This window comes from Siphateles boraxobius, unplaced genomic scaffold (genome assembly GCF_051911475.1).
Source record: "Siphateles boraxobius isolate OS27281-9 unplaced genomic scaffold, OSU_SipBor_1 12, whole genome shotgun sequence".
Taxonomy (NCBI): Eukaryota; Metazoa; Chordata; class Actinopteri; order Cypriniformes; family Leuciscidae; genus Siphateles; species Siphateles boraxobius.
In genome coordinates this window covers 35,160,001-35,182,500 of record NW_027508722.1, presented here as the reverse complement: position 1 = coordinate 35,182,500, position 22,500 = coordinate 35,160,001, and the positions used below count along the sequence as shown (strand labels likewise).

General features: G+C 35.0%; 1 protein-coding gene across 2 annotated transcripts in view; it reads right to left on the bottom strand.

Moving 5' to 3' along the window:
• The window catches only part of mybpc2b (myosin binding protein Cb), a 32,757-nt gene that overhangs the window by 1,497 nt on the left and 8,760 nt on the right, over positions 1–22,500 (bottom strand). Inside the window, exons 2-27 of one of the 2 annotated variants that reach the window (XM_077219246.1) lie at positions 19,463–19,481; positions 17,717–17,776; positions 17,483–17,631; positions 15,573–15,690; positions 15,418–15,466; positions 14,978–15,037; positions 14,731–14,897; positions 14,523–14,655; positions 14,086–14,210; positions 12,778–12,883; positions 11,580–11,749; positions 11,295–11,460; positions 11,043–11,149; positions 10,923–10,952; positions 10,049–10,191; positions 8,844–9,003; positions 8,419–8,523; positions 7,415–7,603; positions 6,618–6,752; positions 5,533–5,700; positions 5,359–5,447; positions 5,085–5,280; positions 4,052–4,191; positions 3,636–3,795; positions 2,751–2,887; positions 935–1,121 (exon numbers count right to left, since the gene is read on the bottom strand). In XM_077219246.1, coding sequence (XP_077075361.1) covers positions 935–1,121; positions 2,751–2,887; positions 3,636–3,795; positions 4,052–4,191; positions 5,085–5,280; positions 5,359–5,447; positions 5,533–5,700; positions 6,618–6,752; positions 7,415–7,603; positions 8,419–8,523; positions 8,844–9,003; positions 10,049–10,191; positions 10,923–10,952; positions 11,043–11,149; positions 11,295–11,460; positions 11,580–11,749; positions 12,778–12,883; positions 14,086–14,210; positions 14,523–14,655; positions 14,731–14,897; positions 14,978–15,037; positions 15,418–15,466; positions 15,573–15,690; positions 17,483–17,572 — 3,130 coding nt within the window. In that variant the 5' untranslated portion in view covers positions 17,573–17,631; positions 17,717–17,776; positions 19,463–19,481. Of the gene's footprint in view, positions 1–934; positions 1,122–2,750; positions 2,888–3,635; positions 3,796–4,051; positions 4,192–5,084; positions 5,281–5,358; positions 5,448–5,532; positions 5,701–6,617; positions 6,753–7,414; positions 7,604–8,418; positions 8,524–8,843; positions 9,004–10,048; positions 10,192–10,922; positions 10,953–11,042; positions 11,150–11,294; positions 11,461–11,579; positions 11,750–12,777; positions 12,884–14,085; positions 14,211–14,522; positions 14,656–14,730; positions 14,898–14,977; positions 15,038–15,417; positions 15,467–15,572; positions 15,691–17,482; positions 17,632–17,716; positions 18,476–19,462; positions 19,482–22,500 lie in introns of both variants that reach the window. The other variant, XM_077219245.1, reaches the window with a different exon arrangement.

Below are 22,500 nucleotides of genomic sequence, written 5' to 3'. Positions count from 1 at the left end.
ATATACATATACTTTTAATTTAATTGTCATGAAAATAATATAAATATTATTATTATATATTGATATATATTTTCCTTTTTTTCCTTGTTTTCTTGGGCATCAATGTCTTCTAATTAATATAATCAATGCCATTAATGGCCCTTTTTTAATCTGGGTAAACTATTTGTATTATAAACAGATTAAAGGATCTATGATTAGTTAGTGGCCTATGAATATCTAACTGTAAATTATGGTGATTAGTGGATGGAATGAGCAGGAAATGTGGATAATATCTTGTTTATGTGTTCTGCATACAGAATTCAAAAGTAGCACTATGATAATGTGCTGTTTTAAATGTTCCACATTACGCCAGCCAGTGGCATTACTAAAAAGAGACATGTGAAATTAAGTATGACTTTCCCGCTTTAATTATCTTTCTGTAACATGTTGCGTGGGAGGAAATCCATAAAGCATCTAGTTAGTTTCCTGCATCTAAAGCTTGTTTGAATTCTGTGTGCAAGTCAGTCTGACACATATACATTTAATCACCTTAAATGTATTCATTCTCCTCGGGCAATGACTTGAAAACTAGCCCTAGAGACGTTATGTTGCGTAACTTCATTGTTTGTTCATATTCTTTGTCTGTGTCATGTTTTCCCAGTGATAATGTTTAACTGGTGACACAAGAATGTCAGAAAACATGACACAGCAGATTAAATAAGGAAGCATTCATGCGCCCTCTAGTGAAACACTGAAGCACTGCTTTTAAAACAATCAGCTCTTGTTCCTACACACATCTGTTTATCAGGGTGTAGTAATATGGGTTTTATTCTGAGCTAATAATATTTTCTAACTCCTAACCCTGCCCATAAACCTTTTATATTTTTATCAAGGCATCATTTTGTATGTTTATGAGTTTATATTAAGACAACAATGTTTCCACACAATATATTACCTCTGATTTCCAATTTGCACTCCACTTCATCTTCTCCGAGGTCATTTACAGCCTTGCAGGAGTATTTTCCACTATCATAGGTGCTGGGTTTGCGGATGTTGAGAGTCAAAACTCCCTGGTTATTCTGCATCAGGAACTTTGGGTCGTCACCTATTATCATCTTGTTCTTCATCCAGATAATCTTCGGCTGGACAGAAACACAAAGAGGTCAAGCTGTAATATATAATTACTTTACTCAGAATTTAAGTGTAATGTATGTTTATTCATTAACTTAATACATCTCATGACATCATAGTATTAAACTAGATATGACACTGATCTTGTTTCATGATAAAATCAGTGAATTTATGACTGTTTTTTTAATGTTTTAGTTTTTCCCGCAGTGGATTGTAAGGGATGTAAATGATGGTGAGTGTATGCTACGGCAAAAACATTGGTCAATTTTAAGATTTTGGGCTATTTGGCTTTTCATAATGTTGTTGTTTCAGACTAGTGGAAAGAAAACATCCAAATTACACTGGTAAGTGTTTATTTTATTGCACTTTATCTATTTGCACCTGTAGATTTAAACTAAAATATATATCTTTGAAGGCTTTTTTTTTCTCAAAATCTTCACTTACATACACCAAATTGTACAGTTTTATTTTTATCTATATGAACAAATCTCTCAATAAAAACTTTCAGAATATAGATAGGAATAAAACTGTAAAATTTGAACTCCTTTAAGGCAAGAACTGCATTTTTGAAAAGTTTTATAATGATCTCTAAGGTCCACTTATAATGTTAGCAAGATTTTTACAGCAAAGTAAACGTCCACTGCAATGATTGGGTAACAGTTTTGCATATCAATGCAATTTTCAACGTCCCCGCCGCCATTACAAGTGTGAAACTGTTTTGAAAACTTCAGATGCTGAAAAATGGCAACCTGTGACATGTTTGAGCCACAGTCTGATCCTGAATCAGAGATACTCCAGCCTGCGACAGCATGGTAATTAATCATCTTTATTTATATGTATTCCTTATGTATTTGTAAAGGTAGTATTATATTTTATTACACCATATTAGTGTTGAAAGAAAAAGCCTGCGTCGAACTGTGTCGTTTAAACACGAATCCGCATTAAAATGAAGTGAAAACGAACCGTGTCCTACTGACGCGATCTAGAACTTCGTTAAAAATAAAGTTCATCCATGCTTTCTGTTGGGATCACAAGGATGAAAACGCAAAGACTGGTTTTGTTTTTCCAAAACTGGGTAAAATGTCTTGTAATCCTCAGAGGGTTTTGTTGCTGGACTAATCCTGTGTGTCTGGTATTTACCACTGCATGGCATGCAGGGATCAGTGGGCGGGGCTAAAGAAGTGATGATGTAGAAGTAGGCGTTGATCTTCTGCAGAGGCGGTCTTTCGTCACACTATGACGTCATACTGAGACAGTATCCGAAACGAGTCATTTTGGGAGCTTGGATTCAAACAAAGCTACCCAATAATATAACATACTGAGCTAAAGACAAGGATTCTGCCCACATGTTAAATAGAGTATGTACAGTGTGTTCATCACAGTTTTATGAACCATCGAACCATTATTTAAAACATAAATTACAGAAAAAGTACAGTTTGCTTACTCAAGTGTAAGCTTTAAAACAAATAAAACCACTTGTTTTTTTGCCGAAAAAGCATATGACTACCGGTACTTTTTTCCACACAGTGCTATCAGGAATCGATAAGAGAATCGTTAAAGAATCGGATCGATAAGCAGAATCGTCAGTCGCATTGATATTGATAAAATCTTATCAATTCCCATCCGTAATTGTGTCTTACCTTAGGAAAGCCCCTGACTGAGCAGCTGATGGCGGTGCTGTAGCCTATAGTCACAGATCTGTTGATGAGGGGTGCGGTGAACTTGGGAGGAGAGGTCATATCCTTTTCCTTGTAAGGAGGACGTTTCAATTCCAAATCTGATAGTGTGACATTGTGAAAATTGACATCAAAATCTACACACATTGATATCGGTGCACTAAAATCCATACATCTAACATCCTTAAACATTAGTATTGTAATTTTGCAGTTGTAATGTAAAATAAAATAATTCATTATATTTCTTAAATATATATATTTTTATTTTGTATTAGTAACATATATAATATAAATATAATTATTAATAATTATATAATTATCATTATATATATAATACTATTATTAATATATAATTATTAGTAATGTATATTATACATTTTATATTAGTAATATTACATTGTATAATAGTAATATATATATATATATATATATATATATATAGTAATATTTCTTATTATATTGATATATATATATATATATATATATATATATATATATATAAATCAAAATTTCTTATTTTGTTTTATATTTTTATTTAGTAATAATTATAATAATTTTATAATATAAAAATATTACATTATTATTATATTGATATATAATCACAAATTTTGGTTAAATTGTGCAGCCCTACAAACAAGCACAACAATTTTTTAAATTTTAATGACATTTTTATAAAAAAATCACACAAAAAAATCCCTGAATCCTGCAGCCCTAACTAGTCAACAACTGTAACCTTAGTATATCTCTTTTTATTATTCTAATGTTGTTGAACAGATTTAAATAGTTTCTGCAGTTCAGTCAAATAATAAGCTTCAATTTTCCTGACATTTATTCGTTCCCCACACTGACCACACTTGGCGATGACAGCGGTGTTCTTGCTCATACAGGGATCTTCACTGAGGCCGCAGAGGTTCTCGCTGTAGACGCGGAACAAGTACTCGTTTCCGATGACGAGGTCAGAGACGGTGCAGTTAGTGCGGCGATTGTGATCGTACACCGTAAACCACTCCTACAGGGTGATGAGAGGAGAACACATGATGGATTGATTGATCAAGGAAGTCGTTCACCCAAAAATAAAGGTTCTGCCATCATTTATTCACTCTCATGTATCACCATAACAGTAGCCCATGACTTGACCCAAATGTTCCAAGGAAGATATAAAGTCACACAGGTCTGGATGTAAATGATGACAGAATGTTCATTTTTGGATGAACGATACCTTTTAATGAGTGTTTTGGTGGATAAATGGAAACTAAATCTCTCACCTTGGTTTTTTTGTCTGCTTTCTGGATCGTGTACCCAGTGATCTCACAGTTGCCGTCATCTTTGGGTGGTTTCCACTCCAGTGCTGCATTGAAACCCCAGACATCAGTCACATGCACTTGAGTCGGAGGGCCGGGTTTTTCTGGGAAGAGAGTTGGAGTGTTAACTTGATGAACGTCTCTGGAGTGAATCAGCGCTCAGTGTGTGAGTGATAAGACGGAGAGAGATTTTAGAGCTGTCAGTTTAACACAGAGTTTCCCAAACCAGGGTTCGTGAGGGAACTGGAGAGGGTTTGGGATTTGAAGAAAGCTAATAATTAATCATAAATAAATAAATATTTTACATTTTATGATTTATTTATTTATTTAAATAATTTAAAAATGATTGCATTCGCATCATTTTTTCAATTCAATCTTTAAATAAAAATATTCAAAGAAAATGTATTAAAATAAATATATAATTTTAAAATGATTTATATTTGCAAAATAATTACATTAATAGTAATTAAATTATAAAATGTCAAATTAAAACAAATACATAACTTTCAAATGATTTCTATTTACATAAATACTAAATAAATTCATAATAATTATTTAATAATTAAATTAATAATAATTAAATTATAAAAATGTCAAATTAAAATAAATGAATAATTTCAAAATAAATAACAGTAAAGAAATACTAAATATATTTATTTGATTACCTGCATGTCATGTGACCGAGATCAGAGAACCGTGAACATGCAAATCTGTTATTAAATTATTTAAATATTAACTTAAGGGGGGGTAAGTTAACATGTTATTTTAAAGGGGTACTGAATTTATAAATTCTAAATATTGTGTTAAAATAACTTTATTAGTTATTTTTTATTATTAAATTGCATTAGATGGTTATTATTTCACCACCATGCTCTCTATATATCAGTATTGACCACTGAAATAACCTTATTGGTTGACCACTGGTTTTAATGATATTCATACGCAGTAAGTAATGCTTGTTGGATAAAACAGTAGCTACACCTCTTTTTTGTCTTACCAACAATTCGGATGTCTATGGTGGCTGAGTCCTCCATATTTTCAATTTTCAAGACAAGTGTGTATTTCCCAGTGTGATCTCTCTCAGCGGAACGAATGAAAAGGATGGAGTCGACGTTTGAGTTCCTGACATTTACTTTCTTTTCATCCACTGGCTGCCCGTCCTTCAGCCATGTAGCAATAGGACGAGGTTTGCCCTAAAAACACACAAATACTTGTTCATTTGTAAAGCGATCTGGATTTGGATGTGGTTTATTTGTATTTAACATACACACCTGGAAGGGGATGACGAGGTTGATTTTCTCTCCGACTCTCCTGATGTATTTGGTTCTGAGATCACGAGGAAGTCGGATCTTAGGATGCTCTGAAGCGAGTGGAGAACATCACTGTGAAGGAACAAGTTTGCTAGAGACACACCTTATGTTTAATGAATCTTACTTTGTGCTTACCCATAATCTCTCTGACAGTGACTGATTGCCCGAGTAATGCTGGAGGGCTTTGGCCTGCAATATTTACTGCAACCACACGGAAATTCACCTTCTCTCCAGTGGGAAGGTTTCTCACCACGAAACTTTGACGCTCAACGAGTCCAGTGTTAGCAGGATGCCACTCCGTTTCTGACACGGAGAGAAAATCAAAGAAATATACATTTAAAAAAGGGTTATTAATAATAATTAAATGCAAATGTAAATTTAAAGTAACTAAATAATTATATATATATATATATATATATATATATATATTTACATACATAATAAAAAAATAATAATAAAATCATAAAAATGGCAAATTAAAATAAGTAAACAATTGGAAATAAAAGAACTAAAATAAAACAAAATATTTAAAAAAATGAAAATTATTTTATTTGTTAAAATAATTAACAAGTAAAAGTTGGGCTGGATGACATATTGATTATTCAACAAATATTTGCAATGATTTCACATGAAAATTGAGCAACCCTGTCCTTGTCATGAGATTAGAATAGATTAATGAGAGCACTAAGACTGATTCAATGACACTGAATGATTTGTTCACATTATCACTCAAAAAAGTTCAGTGTATTTTAGTGTTTTAGTTAAAAATATGTGTAGGTAAATACTAGATTTTTATTGTTATACGTATACAAATATCTTTTTATAGTTTTCATTCATTTTAGTTTTAGGGAAAACTATGTGGGAAATTTTATTTCCCATTTTATATGGGAAATGCTGCCTTGCAAATTACCTAAAAAAAAAAGAATTTAGTTAATGTTTAGTTTATTTCAACTAACAAACATGTTTTTTATATATAATTTTGGTTTTAGTTAATGACTATAACCTGAACAGGCTAAAAATAAAAAATATATATTTTGCTATAATTTATTTTAGCTATATCACCCAGCCCTGTTATTTAGCAGGTGTTACAGGATTTTTCAGTGTATAGCATGATAGTACTCTTGAATCAACGTTGCCCAAGTGCACACTGCACATGTTTCCACTAGCTTTGTGCAGTGTTAGTGTAGGTCTGGAATGATTTGACGTAGAAGATGATTCACCTCCTTCCTTGCAGTATTCTATGAGGTATCCATCAAGCCCTCCAGCTCCGATCTTCTCCGGAGCCAACCACTTCAGTGAGCACGTAGTGTCCGTGACATCATCAACGGTCAACTTAGTGGGCTCACTGGTGGGGGCTGAGAGAGAGAAAGAAAAAACAAGAGTTAAAGGGATAGTTCACACAAAAATTTTAATTAGCCCATGATTTACTCACCCTGGAGCCATCCTAGGTGTATATGACATACTTTTTTTAGAAGAATACAATCAGTTTTATTAAAACATGTCCTGGCTCTTCCAAGCTTGATAATGGCAGTGAATTGCTGTATGAACTTGACGCACAGCGTAATGACGAACGCAGTTACCCTGTTTGTTTGAACCGCAAGAGGCGTCAATTGCCGTCATTACTTTGTGCGTCAAGTTCAAGTGTTACTCTTTTGGCGTAAATCGATGCGTACGGCCGTCTGCTGGAAAATAGTTATTTTAGTCGATACATTTTTAAATATGGATATTTTTCTTACACGAACGCATTGCTTCACTTCAGAAGGCCTTTATTAACCCCCGGAGACGCGTGGAGCACTTAAATCATGAATAGATGCGCTTTGATGGACTTCCGAAGACATAAAGCCATTCACTGCCATTATGAAGCTGGAAGACCCAGGACATTTTTTAATATAACTCTGACTGTATTCGTCTGAAAGAAGAATGTCATATACACCAAGGATGACTTCAGGGTGAGTAAATCATGGGCTAATTTTCATTTTTGGGAGAACTATCCCTTTAAAACAGGAGACCTTCTCACCGATTGGCATGAATGGTTTTGAGTTCAGACTTGGACCCGAGATCCCGATTCCATTGACCGCATAAACTCTCATCTCGTACAGAACGCCTTCAATCATGCGCTTGGCCTCGTATGTTGTGTTCTCATACACGTCAAAGTTAAGCTTTGTCCATCTAGATGATCCTTTCTTCTTCCTCTCCATCAGATAGCCTAGTAAACAGAAGCAGAACAGATTCCTGTTGACATGACACAGTGACTTCTTCCAAGTGAGTTAAATAGGCTTCGTTTACACTGTCAGTTTTTGGGAATGACAACCGCATTTACTTATAGGTGTGAGTTTTGAAATGTCCTGTTCACACAGCAACGGTAGCGTCTGTATGAACGTGCAACGGCAGTGAAGCCTGTATTCTCTAACCAGTAACCACATTAGGGACAGTGACCAAAGTAATATAAAAAATGGCGATGTGTGTGCATAAAACTGAAAGGTCTAATTAATTTTAACTTGAAAAGAGTCCAATCGAGCTGTCAAATCTTCATTAACCCACAGCAGGCTTTATATCTGGGTGGAGAGTCGAGCGTTTGAGTCCTTATGGCACACAGAGGGATAATCACAGAATGGTTGTGTTTTATTTTCTACTTACTTTTTCTTCTTACTTGTGCACTTTTTGTTATAAAATGTTTTTTCAAGTTTTTTATTTATTTAGGATATTTATTTTATTGACCATTTCCAGGTTCTAAATATTCTTAAGAATTATTGATAATATTGTTTATCGCAATTATCTCAATATATCACCCAACAAAAAGAAGTTATCGTGACAGGAGTGAGTTCGGTTATATAATACGGTTGTCACTCCCATAAATACCTGTACTGATTCTGAACGTAACTGTATGAAGGACTAAAATACATTTTTCCGCTGCTGTGAGTTTGTGGCCATAATGTCTTGGTTTTTAAGTGGGTGGGGTTGAACTACCTGTAACAGGTAATTTCAGGTGTGTGCTGTGTTACTCTAACAGGAGTGTGTTACCCTTTAAAGGTACTCCTCCATCAAACTTTGGAGGCTCCCAGATAATATTGGCACAGTCTTCTCCTACTCCGGTACACTTCACGTTTTCAGGTGGATCAGGAACATCTGCAAAAGTGGAGAGAATTTAGAAACATCTACAATGGCGTGGGCTTGACTCCCAGGGAATGCATGAACTGATAAGATGTTTAATAGGTTGCTTTAGATAAAAGCATGTGCCAAATTCATAAATGTAAACCTAAACGTGCATTTAAGACCCTGAAGGTGCATTCACACTAACAGTGATTCAATCAGTAGAGGTCGAGTAGTGTTTGTAGTTAGTAGATGTTCAACTTCTTGAAATGTCTTGCTTTGAAAAAGTTCTGTTCATAAGCACAGTGCCATCTGCAGGGAGAAAGAGGCAGTGCTGGAAAGAAATGACCACACACCTACGATTTTGATGAAGAGGTTGGCTTTGTCCTCGCCTGCCGGGTTGGCGACAGTGATGGTGTAGTTCCCTTCATCTTCTCGCTCGGCTCCTTCAATGACGAAACAGCTTAGATCTTTCCTGTTTTCCACACGTACACGTCCCTCCGATTCTGTCAGTGGCTGTAATATACAGGGACAGCAGTTTTATTAATTTATTTAGCAAAATATCAAACAATATTTTGCATTGTCTCTTACTATATGCTCCCTGCATTTATTTGATCAGTAAAAACAGTAATATTGTGAAATATTATTACAACTTAAAATAACTGTTTTATCTTTTAATTTCTGATGCAAAGCTGAATTTTCAGTGTCATTACTCCAGGCTTCGGTGTCACATGATCAGTGTCAATCATTCTAATATGCTGATTTTTTTTGTTATATTTGTGAAAATAATATTTCCATTTTACAGAGCCCCGCATCTGACATGCAGGGAAAAGGATGTATATAATAGCCACAAATTAACAATTAGTTCCCCCGACTTACTAATACGTCAGCACGTTCTACTAATTCGTTCCCTCGTTTAAAGTAAATTGTGTGTCTGAAATAATAATACATGCCCTCGATTTACTAAATCAAAACAAGGGAACGAATTAGTTCACACAAGCCACAATTTACTAAAACGAGTGAACGAACTAAATCGTCACCACCATGTATATGTTTTTGTCTGCATGTCGTGTGGGGCTCCGTACCATTTAACTTTTATTAAAAACCCTGGCAATAAGCATGTGTAATTTCTTTATTCAAAGGTTCACAGTAGGCATACATATTTATTTCTGTAGTTGTTCTTGTTTTGCCATATTGATACATCCCTAGTCATTACCCACTAAGCCAAGTCTCAAATAAGTAACTTCGAAAATTGTGTAAATCATTTCAAATTTATTGCGTAAAATAATAGAAAGTCAACAACCTATGAAGGGATAATCACTGGCACGTGACAATAGCTAAAGAAGTGTATGCATTTAATTTAAATAAAGTCCCTTGAACTTGCATACAGAGGTGCTATAGTATAAATACTACAAAAGTGTGAGATTTTTATCTGTGCTAGTGAGCAGATCCAACAAACCATTCTGTGATTATCCCTGGTTGCCAACAGCTGTATTAGAGTATTTATGAATTATTTAATCATGTAGTAATTGTCATCAAAGTTACGTGAGCGTATGAGTACCTTATCTCCCTTCATCCAGCAGACGGTGGGAGCGGGATCTCCTGTGATCTCCACATCCAGACGCAGCTTGTTACCAGCAACAACAATGATGGTGTTTTGAGAAACCATATTACCAGCCACATCCAAATGGATCTTAGGGGGATCTTAAAAGGTGCAAGACAAAGTAAGTGGACGCAAGCAAGTGCGGTAAGCAAAAGTTCTGATACTATGTAGATAAGAGAAATTAAAAGTCTGGCAAAGGGATTAATCGTGGTCCTACCCTACCCAGGGTTATTATCGTCAACTAAAACTAAAAAGGGTAACACTTCACAAAAAGGTTCCATTTGTTAACATTAGTTGACTACATTAGTTAACATAAACTAACAAAAATACTTCTAAAGCATTTATTCATCTTAGTTAATGTTAATTTCAACATTTACTAGTACATTATTGAATTCAAAAGCTGTATACGTAAATATTGATGAATTGACCTAAACTGACATGAACCAACGATGAACACTACCGTTAACAAAGATGAAGTAATATTGTAATAAATGTACTGTATGTACATTGTTAGTTAATGCTAGTTAATGGAACGTTATTGTAAAGTGTTACTATTAAAACATTTAAAAACATTTCTGTTAATTGAAATACATTAAAATATAAATAATAGTTGAAAAACTTAAAACTAAATGAAAATTAGTCATGTTGCCTTAGCAATAAACTGAAATAAGTTTAGGTAAATATAAATTATTTTTTATTACAATTATTCTAGTTAATTCTTAAAAATATTAACTGGAAATAAACAAAAAACAAACTAAAATAAAAGCCAATTCAAAATATTAATACAACTATAATACAACTAAAATAAAAACTAAAATAACATTGATCCTACCTTGTCTGGGAACGTAGTCAATCTTGATTTCTGAAAGAAAAAGAATAACCTGATTATGTACAGTCGCAACAGATCCACAAATCTGAGATAGTTTTGCTCACTCTAGAGTTTCCTTCTCACCCAGGAAGTTAAGTTTAGCGGAGATTGAGAGCGCATAACCTTCTGGGACAAACGAGTAATCTCCTGCATCCTCTGGCTTGACGTCATCAATGACTAAACGATGAATCCTGGAATTGATTAACACACACACACACACACACGCACGCACGCACGCACACACACACACACACACAAACACACACATTTAAAACGTGCATAATTACATCTATGAGCGAAGTGAACACATGTGCATGTACGTATCTGAACGCTGACCTGCCGATATGGGTCATCTTGATACGGTCACTGGCCAGAACTTCCACTCCATCCTTAAACCATTTCCCTGTGACCTTCTCATCAGACACCTCACACTTGAACATAGCTTGCTCTGCCGATTTGACCGTAAGATCTGCGATACTTTGCAACACCTCCAGTTCCTTATCTGGGGTTGAGTTTGACAAAGACAAAAAAAAAAGAAAGAGTTTTAAACTTCGGTCCTCAAAACCACCAGTTAAACTACTGTAAATAAAAGGATGGTTGTAAGGAGAGATCAGATTTTACCCTCAACGATGAGCTCTCCCTTCGAATGGCCTCCGTTGGTGTAAACAAAGTACATCCCATTGTCCTCTAGTGTTGCCTCTTGAATAATAAGACAGTGGCGTTTCCCATCCTTTTTAAATCGATACTTCGTATTTTTATCATCTCGAGACAGCTCCACATCTTCAAACATCCTACAAGTACATATATATTAGGCAACACATTTTATACAGTAATATATATAAAATGTGTTGCCTTTTATTTTATATATATATATTATATATATATATATATATATATATATATATATATATATATATCAATCATGACAACTCTTAGAATAGTTGTAGCATGTTATTGAATATGGCACTATTAATTATTTGGTCTTTGGCAGACTATATCTGCTGCTGCAGAGCAAGTATGAACTTGCTACTTCTAATATAGGGTGACCAAACGTTTTCTTTTGCCTGGAAATGTCCACTTTTTACGTACTGTCCGGGGCGGTTTTATAAATTCATGAAAATGTCTGGTTTTCACTGTTTTTCATGGGACCATTAAGCGTGTACTTTAAATTGACTGGCGCTTGTCTTTGCACACAATACGGTACTTTGTTGCGTGACGTAATTCCTGAGAGGCTGCCTTGTGGGCGGCTCTGCGACGCGCTCGTACACAGGGAGCAGAGCAGACAGCGGAGCAGCATTGCACACAAAACGCCGAAGCGTAAGTGCAGCTTTCCATTTGAACTGCAAAAAAAAAACTTTTCTGAAAACTACAATGGTCACCTTATGCTAATAAATACACAGACAGACTGTTGTGAGTGTGTAAGATATGCTGCTGCTGCTTCATAAACAGACATGCATGAATCCTGTGGCAGATAGGCAGGTGGAGCTGGGGGAGGTGGAGGGGTTCAGAGGAAACACTGCAAACACTGTACCAGACTGTTTAAATGAATGTTGAACAAGCAATCTCATTGGCTGCAGCATCCGCAGAGGCCAATCAGCTTGTGCTATGCAGTAATGGTGCGATTTCTTCCAGATTGCATGAATTTATATATATATATACTGTCAAATGTGTTGTTCTGGAGATGAAATAAGTCATTATAGCCATTCGACTTTACAGCACAATTGAAAGCAATCATTTTTTAACATTTAATAGGCTTAAAAAATGTTGCAAACTATTTTTTTGCAAACTATGTTTGTAGTTTGTTTATGTGTGTTTTTACCAAATGACGTGTGCTCCCTCCTCAGACACTTCTATCTCAAACTCCACTCTTTCTCCAACCAAAACAAGATAGTCATCCAGCAGTTTAGTGATGGTGATCGGTGGCTCTGCAATGCACAAATTTGATGTGGGGATTTTTAAAAAAGATTTTAAACATTGTATCAGATAAAGAAGGTGTTATTAAATTGCATTGTACCATCTCAAAATAAAATAATACATTTGAATGTAAGTTGAACTATAATAGTTCCTTCAGAATGCTAAAGGGTTGGACAGTTTTACGGTTTACTTTGACAATAGTGCAATGCAATGTGCTTCTTAGAAGGAGAATTTTATGCTAATTAAATTCCACTTCACAAAACAGAGCCTAAGTCCCTCCCCTTCCTGTGGACCATGGGACCTTATTTCAGAAAAATATTGTATGGTAGTCAATGGCGAGGGACAACAAATATTTGGATCCCGTTTGAATTGTGCCCTGAATTACACATATGATGTTTGTCAATTTAAAAGATACATGCAAAATTGCAACGTTTTTTTTGTTAAGGTTTTGTTTACTGTGTGTGATTTATTTAAAACAAAGCAAGGAAGTTAAAGTCAAGAAAGTCGCAGTTTGATGTAAAACTGTTGAGGTATAAGACTGTGAAAATACGTAATTACAAAGACTACATAGTGCGAGACGAGAGATGTAGTTCATTGAGCGATTTTCACATAAAACTAAATGTTACTCTTCTGTTTTATGACAAACTGTGACTTTCATAATTATCTTTTAAATTGACAAACATCATATGTGTAATTCAGGGCACAGTTTAGACGGAATAAAAAGATAAGTTGTCTCTCGCCATTGACTACCATACATATTTTGTCCGAAATAAGGTCCGATGAGCCGGAAGCAGAGGGGAGGGACTTAGGCTTTCTATGATCGATTGTTTGCTGTGCAAAATCGATTGTAAGAGTGCTGTTTTTTTAAGGTCGCCACCTACTGACAAAATCTAAGATGAACTGAACGAAAAGAAGAGACTTTTTCATGACTTCTTTAAAATATGATTTCACCATTATGTTTTTTGATTTATGGAATTGTTCATTACTTTAAAAAGGGAAAACTATTATGGTAATAGGGTCGATGCATAATCCCAAATCTTTGGAGTAATTATGTCAACTATAAACTAAAAAAAAAAGTCATGGCTTTTTTTATATAAAAATGGTTTAATAAAAATGTCAATATTTGGAAGGGAATAGGCCCTTTAAAATGTATATAAAAAAATTAATTGTTAATGACAAGTCACTGTATTTTTTTTTATTGATTTACACACACCTTTAACAAAGACTTCAGTGAAGCATTTATCAGTCCCGATCACGCATTCATATGCAGCATCATCTGCCAGACTGCATTTGTTAATCGTGAGGGTTCGAATGTTTCCATTGGCCTCCATGATGTATCTGCCACACAAAGAGTTGGTTAAATCACAGAAATATGTGACATCTCCTTACAATATTAAACATGACAGAAGCCGTACAATAAGATTGGATCTACAGGCTTCTCATGGCCTGTATATTTGGACAAAATATTGTCATATTTGCCATTTTGTTTGGTGCATGAATGACCCACTTAACTTTTTAAATTAAAAATATTAAAAACTGGATGATCTTCAATAATCATAGCAATGTTTTTGGTTCAAATAAAAGTTTTTTTTTGGCCATTAATGTGTCTTTGAAATTGAATGTATGTCTATGTATTGTCTGCATTCTCACTTGGCAGAAGTTTTGATCTCTTGGCCGTTCTTTAGCCATTTGACCTCAGCATTAGGGTCAGCCACCTCCACAGACAGGACGATCTTCTTTCCTTTATTAACAGAGTACGCCGACTCCAGTCGTCTCAGGAATGCTGCAGAAACATCCCACACATGATCACACAATCACAAACAGACTTGATTTTTGGATTTATCTCTCTTTCTCGTACCCTCGCTAGCTTTGGGCTCCACAACCTTCATCTTCTTGAGTCGTTTTAACATTCCACGCAGGTCAGTGATGCCGTACTGAAATGCGATCTTCTCATACTCGCTGGGATGAGCACTCTTCAGAATCTCCCAAACGTCGATCTCCAACTCTGGCTCTGGCTTCTTCTTCCTGTGAAAGGGACGTGATCAATGTAAGTTAGCCGTTAGAGGAGATGGAGTGTGGTTTTAAAGGACAGAATGAACACTTACTTTTTAGCAGCTTTGAGAAGAGCACTGAAGTCAAGATTTCCCTCGTCCTCCCCAGCATCACTGTGATGAATTCACAAAACAAACATTTCATGCAATATAGTACATACTTGTACAAAGATCAATTTATGAGTTAAATGTATATATACAGTATGTAAATAAAACACAATATACATGCTCATATTTATGTGTATGTACACTGTATATTGCGTGATTCACAAGTGTGCGTTCATTTGTTTTCCTCGCATTGAGGGAAAAGAACAATTTTCCTAAGTCAATTTTATCATGTATACGCCCCAATATTTTTATTTAAATTAGATTTAGATTAACAGTTGACCAATATGTGTTTTTTAATAGATGATTCAATTATTGAATTTAGTCCTGTAACTGTTCAGTCATAAATTGTGAGAAATATATAGTCACCTCTGTCTACTCAGACTTACGCTCTTTTGAAGGCAGACAAAATATCTGCTTGCTCCTCTTGTTCAGCAGCTACAGAAAAGAAAGAATGATAAATATGGAAGATTCATTTACAGATTCATACTAAGAGATTAAGCGTGTAAGTGTTATTTTTGTTGTGTGTGAAAGACACACTGACCCTCCACAGTGACCTCAAAGGTGCAGCTGTCACATTTGTCCTTGGCAGACACCTCACACCTGTATCCACCTGCGTCTCCTGGGACCACCTTGACGATCTTCATCTCGTATGTGTAGATCTGGGCGAGAACGAGCGAGTGAATAAAATGTGCCACATTTAAGGATGATGTTCGATAAAATACATGTCACAAAGTCATTTTATTTGATCAACTTAAGCCCCGTTCGCACTGGATTAGTATTATTTGGGGACCTCGTGTGATTAAGAAATTACCCCCCCCCCCCCCCCCCCCCCCCCAGCATCTGAATTTCTGGCGCATTCGCAGGGTATAAGCGTAGCCTGTGATTTTACTCGAATTTACTGACTTATCTCCCGGATATGATGTCAATAGGCAATTACTTGGAAATGTCTTGTCGTTATAGGTATAGCTGTATGATATATCATAAACAGAATAATGTTCCTTACCGCATGCTGCTATACATGTCATCCATCTCCATCTAATCACTCTTTTTGTTTTCTCTCTTCTGATGATTTTCAGCCTTATCTTTCTGCAAATTGTATAGTTGTGGTATAGGTATCGATATGACCCAGCACTCAAATTACTATCAAAACACTCCAACGCAGCCTCCATTCTTCGCGAAAGATGGATAAAAAGGCGCACAGGAAACAAAAACCTTGAAAACATTATATACGACCCTGCCAAATCACAGAGATGCCTATTCGCACGTGACTCACAAATGACTAGAGGTCACCAGGTAATACTAATCCAGTGCGAATAGGGCTTTAGTGTAAACACAATCTGTGTGGACAAAAAAGAAATTCAATGTATAGCACTATTGAAATTATTTAAAGAGTTTAGAAGGTTTCTAATCATAAAATTAATAACTTTAACATTAAAGTTAAAAACATTAAAATAAACAAATGCTCTATTTGGATTGAAGATCAATTAATACACAGCATATTTATGAAACATCTGGCCAGATGTCATCTAAGACTAGTTATATCTTTTAAGTCAGTAACATAAAAAGGTAGATTTGGTTTCATTTGAATCTGAAAAGTAAGACTGATTTGCCCTACCTAATTGCTTTTGTGAAAGATAATAACGTCCACAACAGCAGATGACAGTAGTCTGTATTCTTCATTCAAAAAAGTTAACGTGAATTGTGAATGCGAATATACAAACTGTAAACAAAGCAGCGCTCACTTACCATATTGAAAATGAATCATGCTGATCAGTTTGTCTTCACTAATATTAAAGGGATAGTTCACCCATAAATGAAATTTCTAGTAGGGAGAAAAAAATACTATGGTAGTCAATGGGGGATCTACTTGGTTACAAACATTCTTCCAAATATCTCCTTTGTGTACAGCAGAACGAAGACATTTATACAGGTTTGAAACAACTTGAGGGTGAGTAAATGATGAGAGAATTTATTTTTGGATGAACTATCCCTTTTAGTAGGCTTCATTCGGCCATGTCGTTAAGAAAATATTCGCGTATTGGAATGCTCTGAAAAGATGGAGATGTAGGAAAATGTATAAGTGCCTTCTTTCTGAGCCCTGTTGTCTTTTGCTTGCTTTGTCACTTTTGCCTTTCTTCTCATGCGCTGGTTTAGAAAGCTGAACAGTCAATCTTGATGGGCCGACGTCGATTCATCATGCTCAATTGGCCGGTCTAAAGCTGAAGGAGGGTTTCCTAAAGCTGACGTGTGGAACACGTTTCAAAAACTACCCCAAAGATGCTCACCGACTGCTAGATGTTGGTCTACTGTTGGCTTGGTGTGTCCCCGCACAGTCTTGACACAGCGGCTTTGTTTATGCAACTGGCATTTGCAACTGAATTTAGAAATCCTGTCATGGTGCATATTTTTACATTATATTGCATTGTATATGACAGCACGATGCCCTCTAACCTTAGTGTTTCTGTCATATGTCTCTTTTATCTGGATGTGTTTTCCCGCTTTGCTGCCGAGGTCCATCCATTTCCCCTTTAACCACTTCATGGTGGGTTTACGTGTGAGGTTGGTGGAGTCCACCTTAACCACAAATGATACATCTTTACCTGTGTACAAAACGTCAATATCAACATCCTGTAATTCCCATTGATGGTTATTTTGTTAAGGTGCGTGTGTGTGTGGATTTTATACCTGTGATGGCTACCACACTTTCTGGCTTTTCCACAAAAAGTCCTGTCAGCTCGGTTCGTTCTGCAAGCATGGAATGAGTAAATACAAATACAAAGATATACACACACATGCAGACAGACTCGGATATTCACAGATAGGGATCCTGTAAATAACAAGCCATGGTGAAAATGCTGTCAAGAAGCACGCTCTTTTTCCATTTTAAATATTCCTTGCAAATATTTAAAACATATATTAATTTCAAGCATAAAATAATAATACAATGGGCTGTCTAAAATTAACAACGGATTACATTAATGATAGTATCACTGAAATAAATTAATTCTGGATGAGCTTCATGCACAAGGTAAGAGTCAACAATTCTTTCCTCATCTCACTTTTTTGCAGTTTTGCATATTTTTTATATTAGGGCTAGCCAATTATATTTACACACACCTCAATGTAAATATAATTGGAATTGTTGCAAACTATATAGAGTCATGTCATGCACACCGGCTTAGAACTCTAAAATAAGTTCTGAGTGACTCTTTATAATTAGTAGTAAGTGGTTTATATATAAGGACAACATAAGGAAGTTGCTAAGGGATTTTTATAACCATTCATATTTATTACCATGCTCTCCTGAAGATTCTGCAGATGAAAGAACAACATTAAACTAAAGAAATCTACTCTGTGTTCAGCTGTATATTTTTAATGGTTAAATACTCTTGTCATTTGGAAACAATGCAAGCTAATGATGCCACTTACCCTCAGGGTTTACCTCTGTGGAAAGAAATGAGAAAAAATGACATTAGACGTGGTTAAGTAAACATATAATTAATTTATAATATAGGTAATATATTATACACTTTCAACTATATATTTAGGATATTATCAATATGATATTCTGTAAAGGTCTCATTTCTAGCTAACTAGCTATGGACTTTTTTCCTGAGGTAAATGTAACGTCACGTGACACGTTATTTGCAAGCTGATTTATCCCGCTGTTGAAACACTGATTGTGTGATTACATGAGACATGATACATTTAGTAAGTGTAGTACTATATATTTCAACATACCTTCTGATGTTCACGCAACTGTTTTGAACTGAAGAGGCGATTAGTGATTTGTTTTGCAGCCCTACTTTTTTTTTTTTTGGTTCAGCCAAATTTGCGTCAAAGCGACATTTATTGTTTGAATTTCGTAATAACATTAACGTAATTTGAAAGCGGAGACCATCTTTTATCAAATCAAAATTAAAGTTTTTGCTTATAATCTCGTTTCTCCACAACATATTTTGGCGGCTTTTGACAAGTTAGCCTATCATGTGACCTCATGACTTAACTAATGAATATTAATAAGGTAACATAAACTTTGAAAAATATTGTAACAAAGTGACATTTGATGAATTGATCAGGAAATCGGGTTCAAAATGTAACTAAATTAGAAATATAATTATTTAATCAAGTGTCATCACATTTTTGGCACAAATATAGAAATGCAAGCTCAGTGAATTCTGTGCACACTCGTTCTGTTCACCCAGATGCACAAAATCAGTGCCCCAATATTTAGATTAATGACTGATATGTTTTTTTAATGGTTAATTCTTAAATTATTAGCCTATACATTAGGTCCTGCTAAATCCTAAATATGTGGTTACATATTTGTGAGAAACACATTCAGTCAAGTTTATCTATGCATAACTTTATATATATTTGAAATAGTTAAATGTCATGTAACTTGGAAACAATGCAAGCTAATGTTGTCACTTACCTTCGGGGCTTAACTCTGTGGGAAAAAAGGAGAAAACGCTGAGTTAAAATTATAGGCCTACACAGATTACAGCCAACTATTTACAATTAGAACAGTGAATAATAATACATTGAAAAGAAAAGTCATGTAGGATTTATTTTGAAACTATTGCTAGTAAATGTTACCAATCATTACAAAGAAATGGCAAGTAACACATTGAATTAAACGTGAACTTTTTTAAAGTTTAGTAATATTAAAGTTTCAATAATCCGACAAAAGACATGTACATGTGGACAATACATTAATTCAATCAAATGTTCTAACTGCGGACCTGATGACCAGATGCTTTAGTGAATCATGACAGATGACCACCACCTAAGTTACTAGTAACCATTCTGACATCACCTGCCCTGATGATAAATATATTCCCGACCTCTGAGTAGTAAACTGATATGTTTTAGGAATCTTCAGGCAGTCGGCCACATGGAAGCTCTACAATCCTAAAAATACGACACCAGAGGAATATAGGTGGAATAAACTGACCTTCTTCTGTATATTTTTACATGCACTGACTGTGTGCATAAGATCTTTGACTGAGACTGATATGCTTTGCAGGGGACAAAAATGCACTTGTTATAGTGTTGGAGCTGTAACTTTGATTGAACGTGATGCGCTATGCTGTATAAACATGGGTTCGATTCTGCTGGTTAAGTCCAGGTTTAATGCACATGCAGTTTGTTTAACACTCTGGTGCTCTTTGAGTGGCGGTCAAAAAATACCTTTTTTTTTCAATTGAATTACTATTTTTTATTTTTAGGTGATTTTATGGTACTAAATTTTATTTATGGAATAGTTATTATCCTTTCATTACCTGTTAACCACTTTTTGAGCATAGACATGAAAATTACATTTCCAACTTAAACTGTGGTAAATTGGTTGCAGCCGTTGTGTGTGCTGACGCGCAATACACTGCAGCTATTAACACCAGACAGAAGGAGATTCACGTCACCAGATGGAAAGAAGCGTAAATGGATGGAGAAGCATAGGTTACTGTAAAGCTACGTCTTAGTTGGTGGTTATCTTGGCCAAAGCCGAGTACAAATCAGCATGAAGTTTTAACATCTACTCTCATGTAATGGAAATCATAATGCTTTGGAGCATATACTTAAGTTTGATCTCTTTTTAAAGAAGACACATGGCCGATTATTGCTAAAGTGAATACATTGTTAAAAAAAGTGAAATTAAAAGTTATAGAGGTTTAATATTATTATTATGAAAAATGCACAGAATTTTCATTTATTTTATTTTATATGAAATATATATTTTCCAAAGCATGTTCTACTCAAAAACTGTTCATCTAAATCAAAGCCATTAATCTTAACAAGTTTTGAGGTTGATATCTCAAAAAAATTAGCTTTCAGTAAGATTTTGTTAGGATTTGAAATTCGTCTCCCATTCATTTCCAATGTGCTCATTTTTGACCACGAACAATAGAAGTATGACTATTTTTTCAGGAACATTTAACCTTTTCAAATCATGTCCACATTGTTTTTGTGTGTGTGTGCGTGTGTGTGTGTGTGTGTGTGTGTGTGTGTGTGTGTGTGTGTGTGTGTGTGTGTGTGTGTGTGTGTGTGTGTGTGTGTGTGTGTGTGTGTGTGTGTGTGTGTGTGTGTGTGTGTGTGTGTGTGTTCACATCAAGTGCCAAAACCTTTACCAAGTTTCGAACCATTCTGATGAAGTAAAAAACTCAAAATCAAAATGTTAATGTTCTTTAAATTTTCGAAAAGCACCAGAGGGTTAAAAAGAGTGAATTTTCGAGTAACAAGAGAACTTTTGAATTTCTTTAAACAAGAAATGTGCTGAAAAATCCTATAAATATATTTCCTCAGCATCTGTGGATAGAAAAACCCATATCGTATGAGTGCTAATTTCTTGTTTTGGCAATTAAGGTGTTGATGCAACTTGAAGAAGTTTCCACTCTAATGATGAAAACTCTCGGTGATCATGTGGTCTGAAATAGCAGCATGCCTAACATCCACACGCCTCATTCTCAGGAGGGCAAGATGCTGCCATGGCACTTGTTAAAAGGCCATGATAACTCATAACCTCTCTTATGTCAGGCCAGGAATCGAAACGAGCGACCACTTCGGTATCAAATAGCAAAAGCATCTTACAGTCAGGCTCTTATGGTCAGACAAATAACTGTCAAAAATGACTGACCACCAAGTATAATGACCCATAACCACAGATATGCAGCAATTTATTTTATGTATATAAGAGGACGTGCCAGGCAGGATGTTTTTATGTTTCCACTTTTGATTTAATTGATTTTACATAAACTAGGCGGCCCATTCCAGCTCAATAATATTTTTTAAGGGCCCACAATCTTTTAGAAAGTAAGTAAGGATCAGTAGCACTGCTTCCTTTTAAAGGATGTTGTTACTCTTTTAGGTCTCGATAAAATTTGAATCCCAATGATGTCATTTGTCTGTCTTTCCATGCAACCTCTTTTTTAAAGCACTGTATCACATTTCAAACCACACACACAAGTTAAAACAGTAAAGTTATAAGCACTCACAAACCTCTACTAGAACACCTTAGGTTCATAACATCCCATGTCGTTTAATAACAGCGCAATCAGCGCAATAATAATAACAATAATAACAGCGCAATCAGAAACAAATTTTGTCCCAGAACTTAAGACCTGATAAGTTCAAGCATTGACCCTGTATAGTATAAGCAGTATTAAAGTTGAAAAGTGATTTCTGCACCAATAACTGCCGCATTTGCAGAAAGAAAGTCACGTAATGTAAAGTTGCTCCAAATTTTGGAAATTTTGTTTCAACCTTAAAACAAGTGAAGAAAAGAATTTCTTTAAAACTCTCTAAATTACTTGCAATATACTATATTGATTAACCCATGCCTTAAGTTTAATTTATGTTATAATCTGCTTTTATATATTTTTGTATTTATAAGCATTGGCTTTGTTATTTATTTATTTGTTTGTTTGTTTATTTATTTAAATGTATGCTGCTTGAATTTATTATGTTTAACA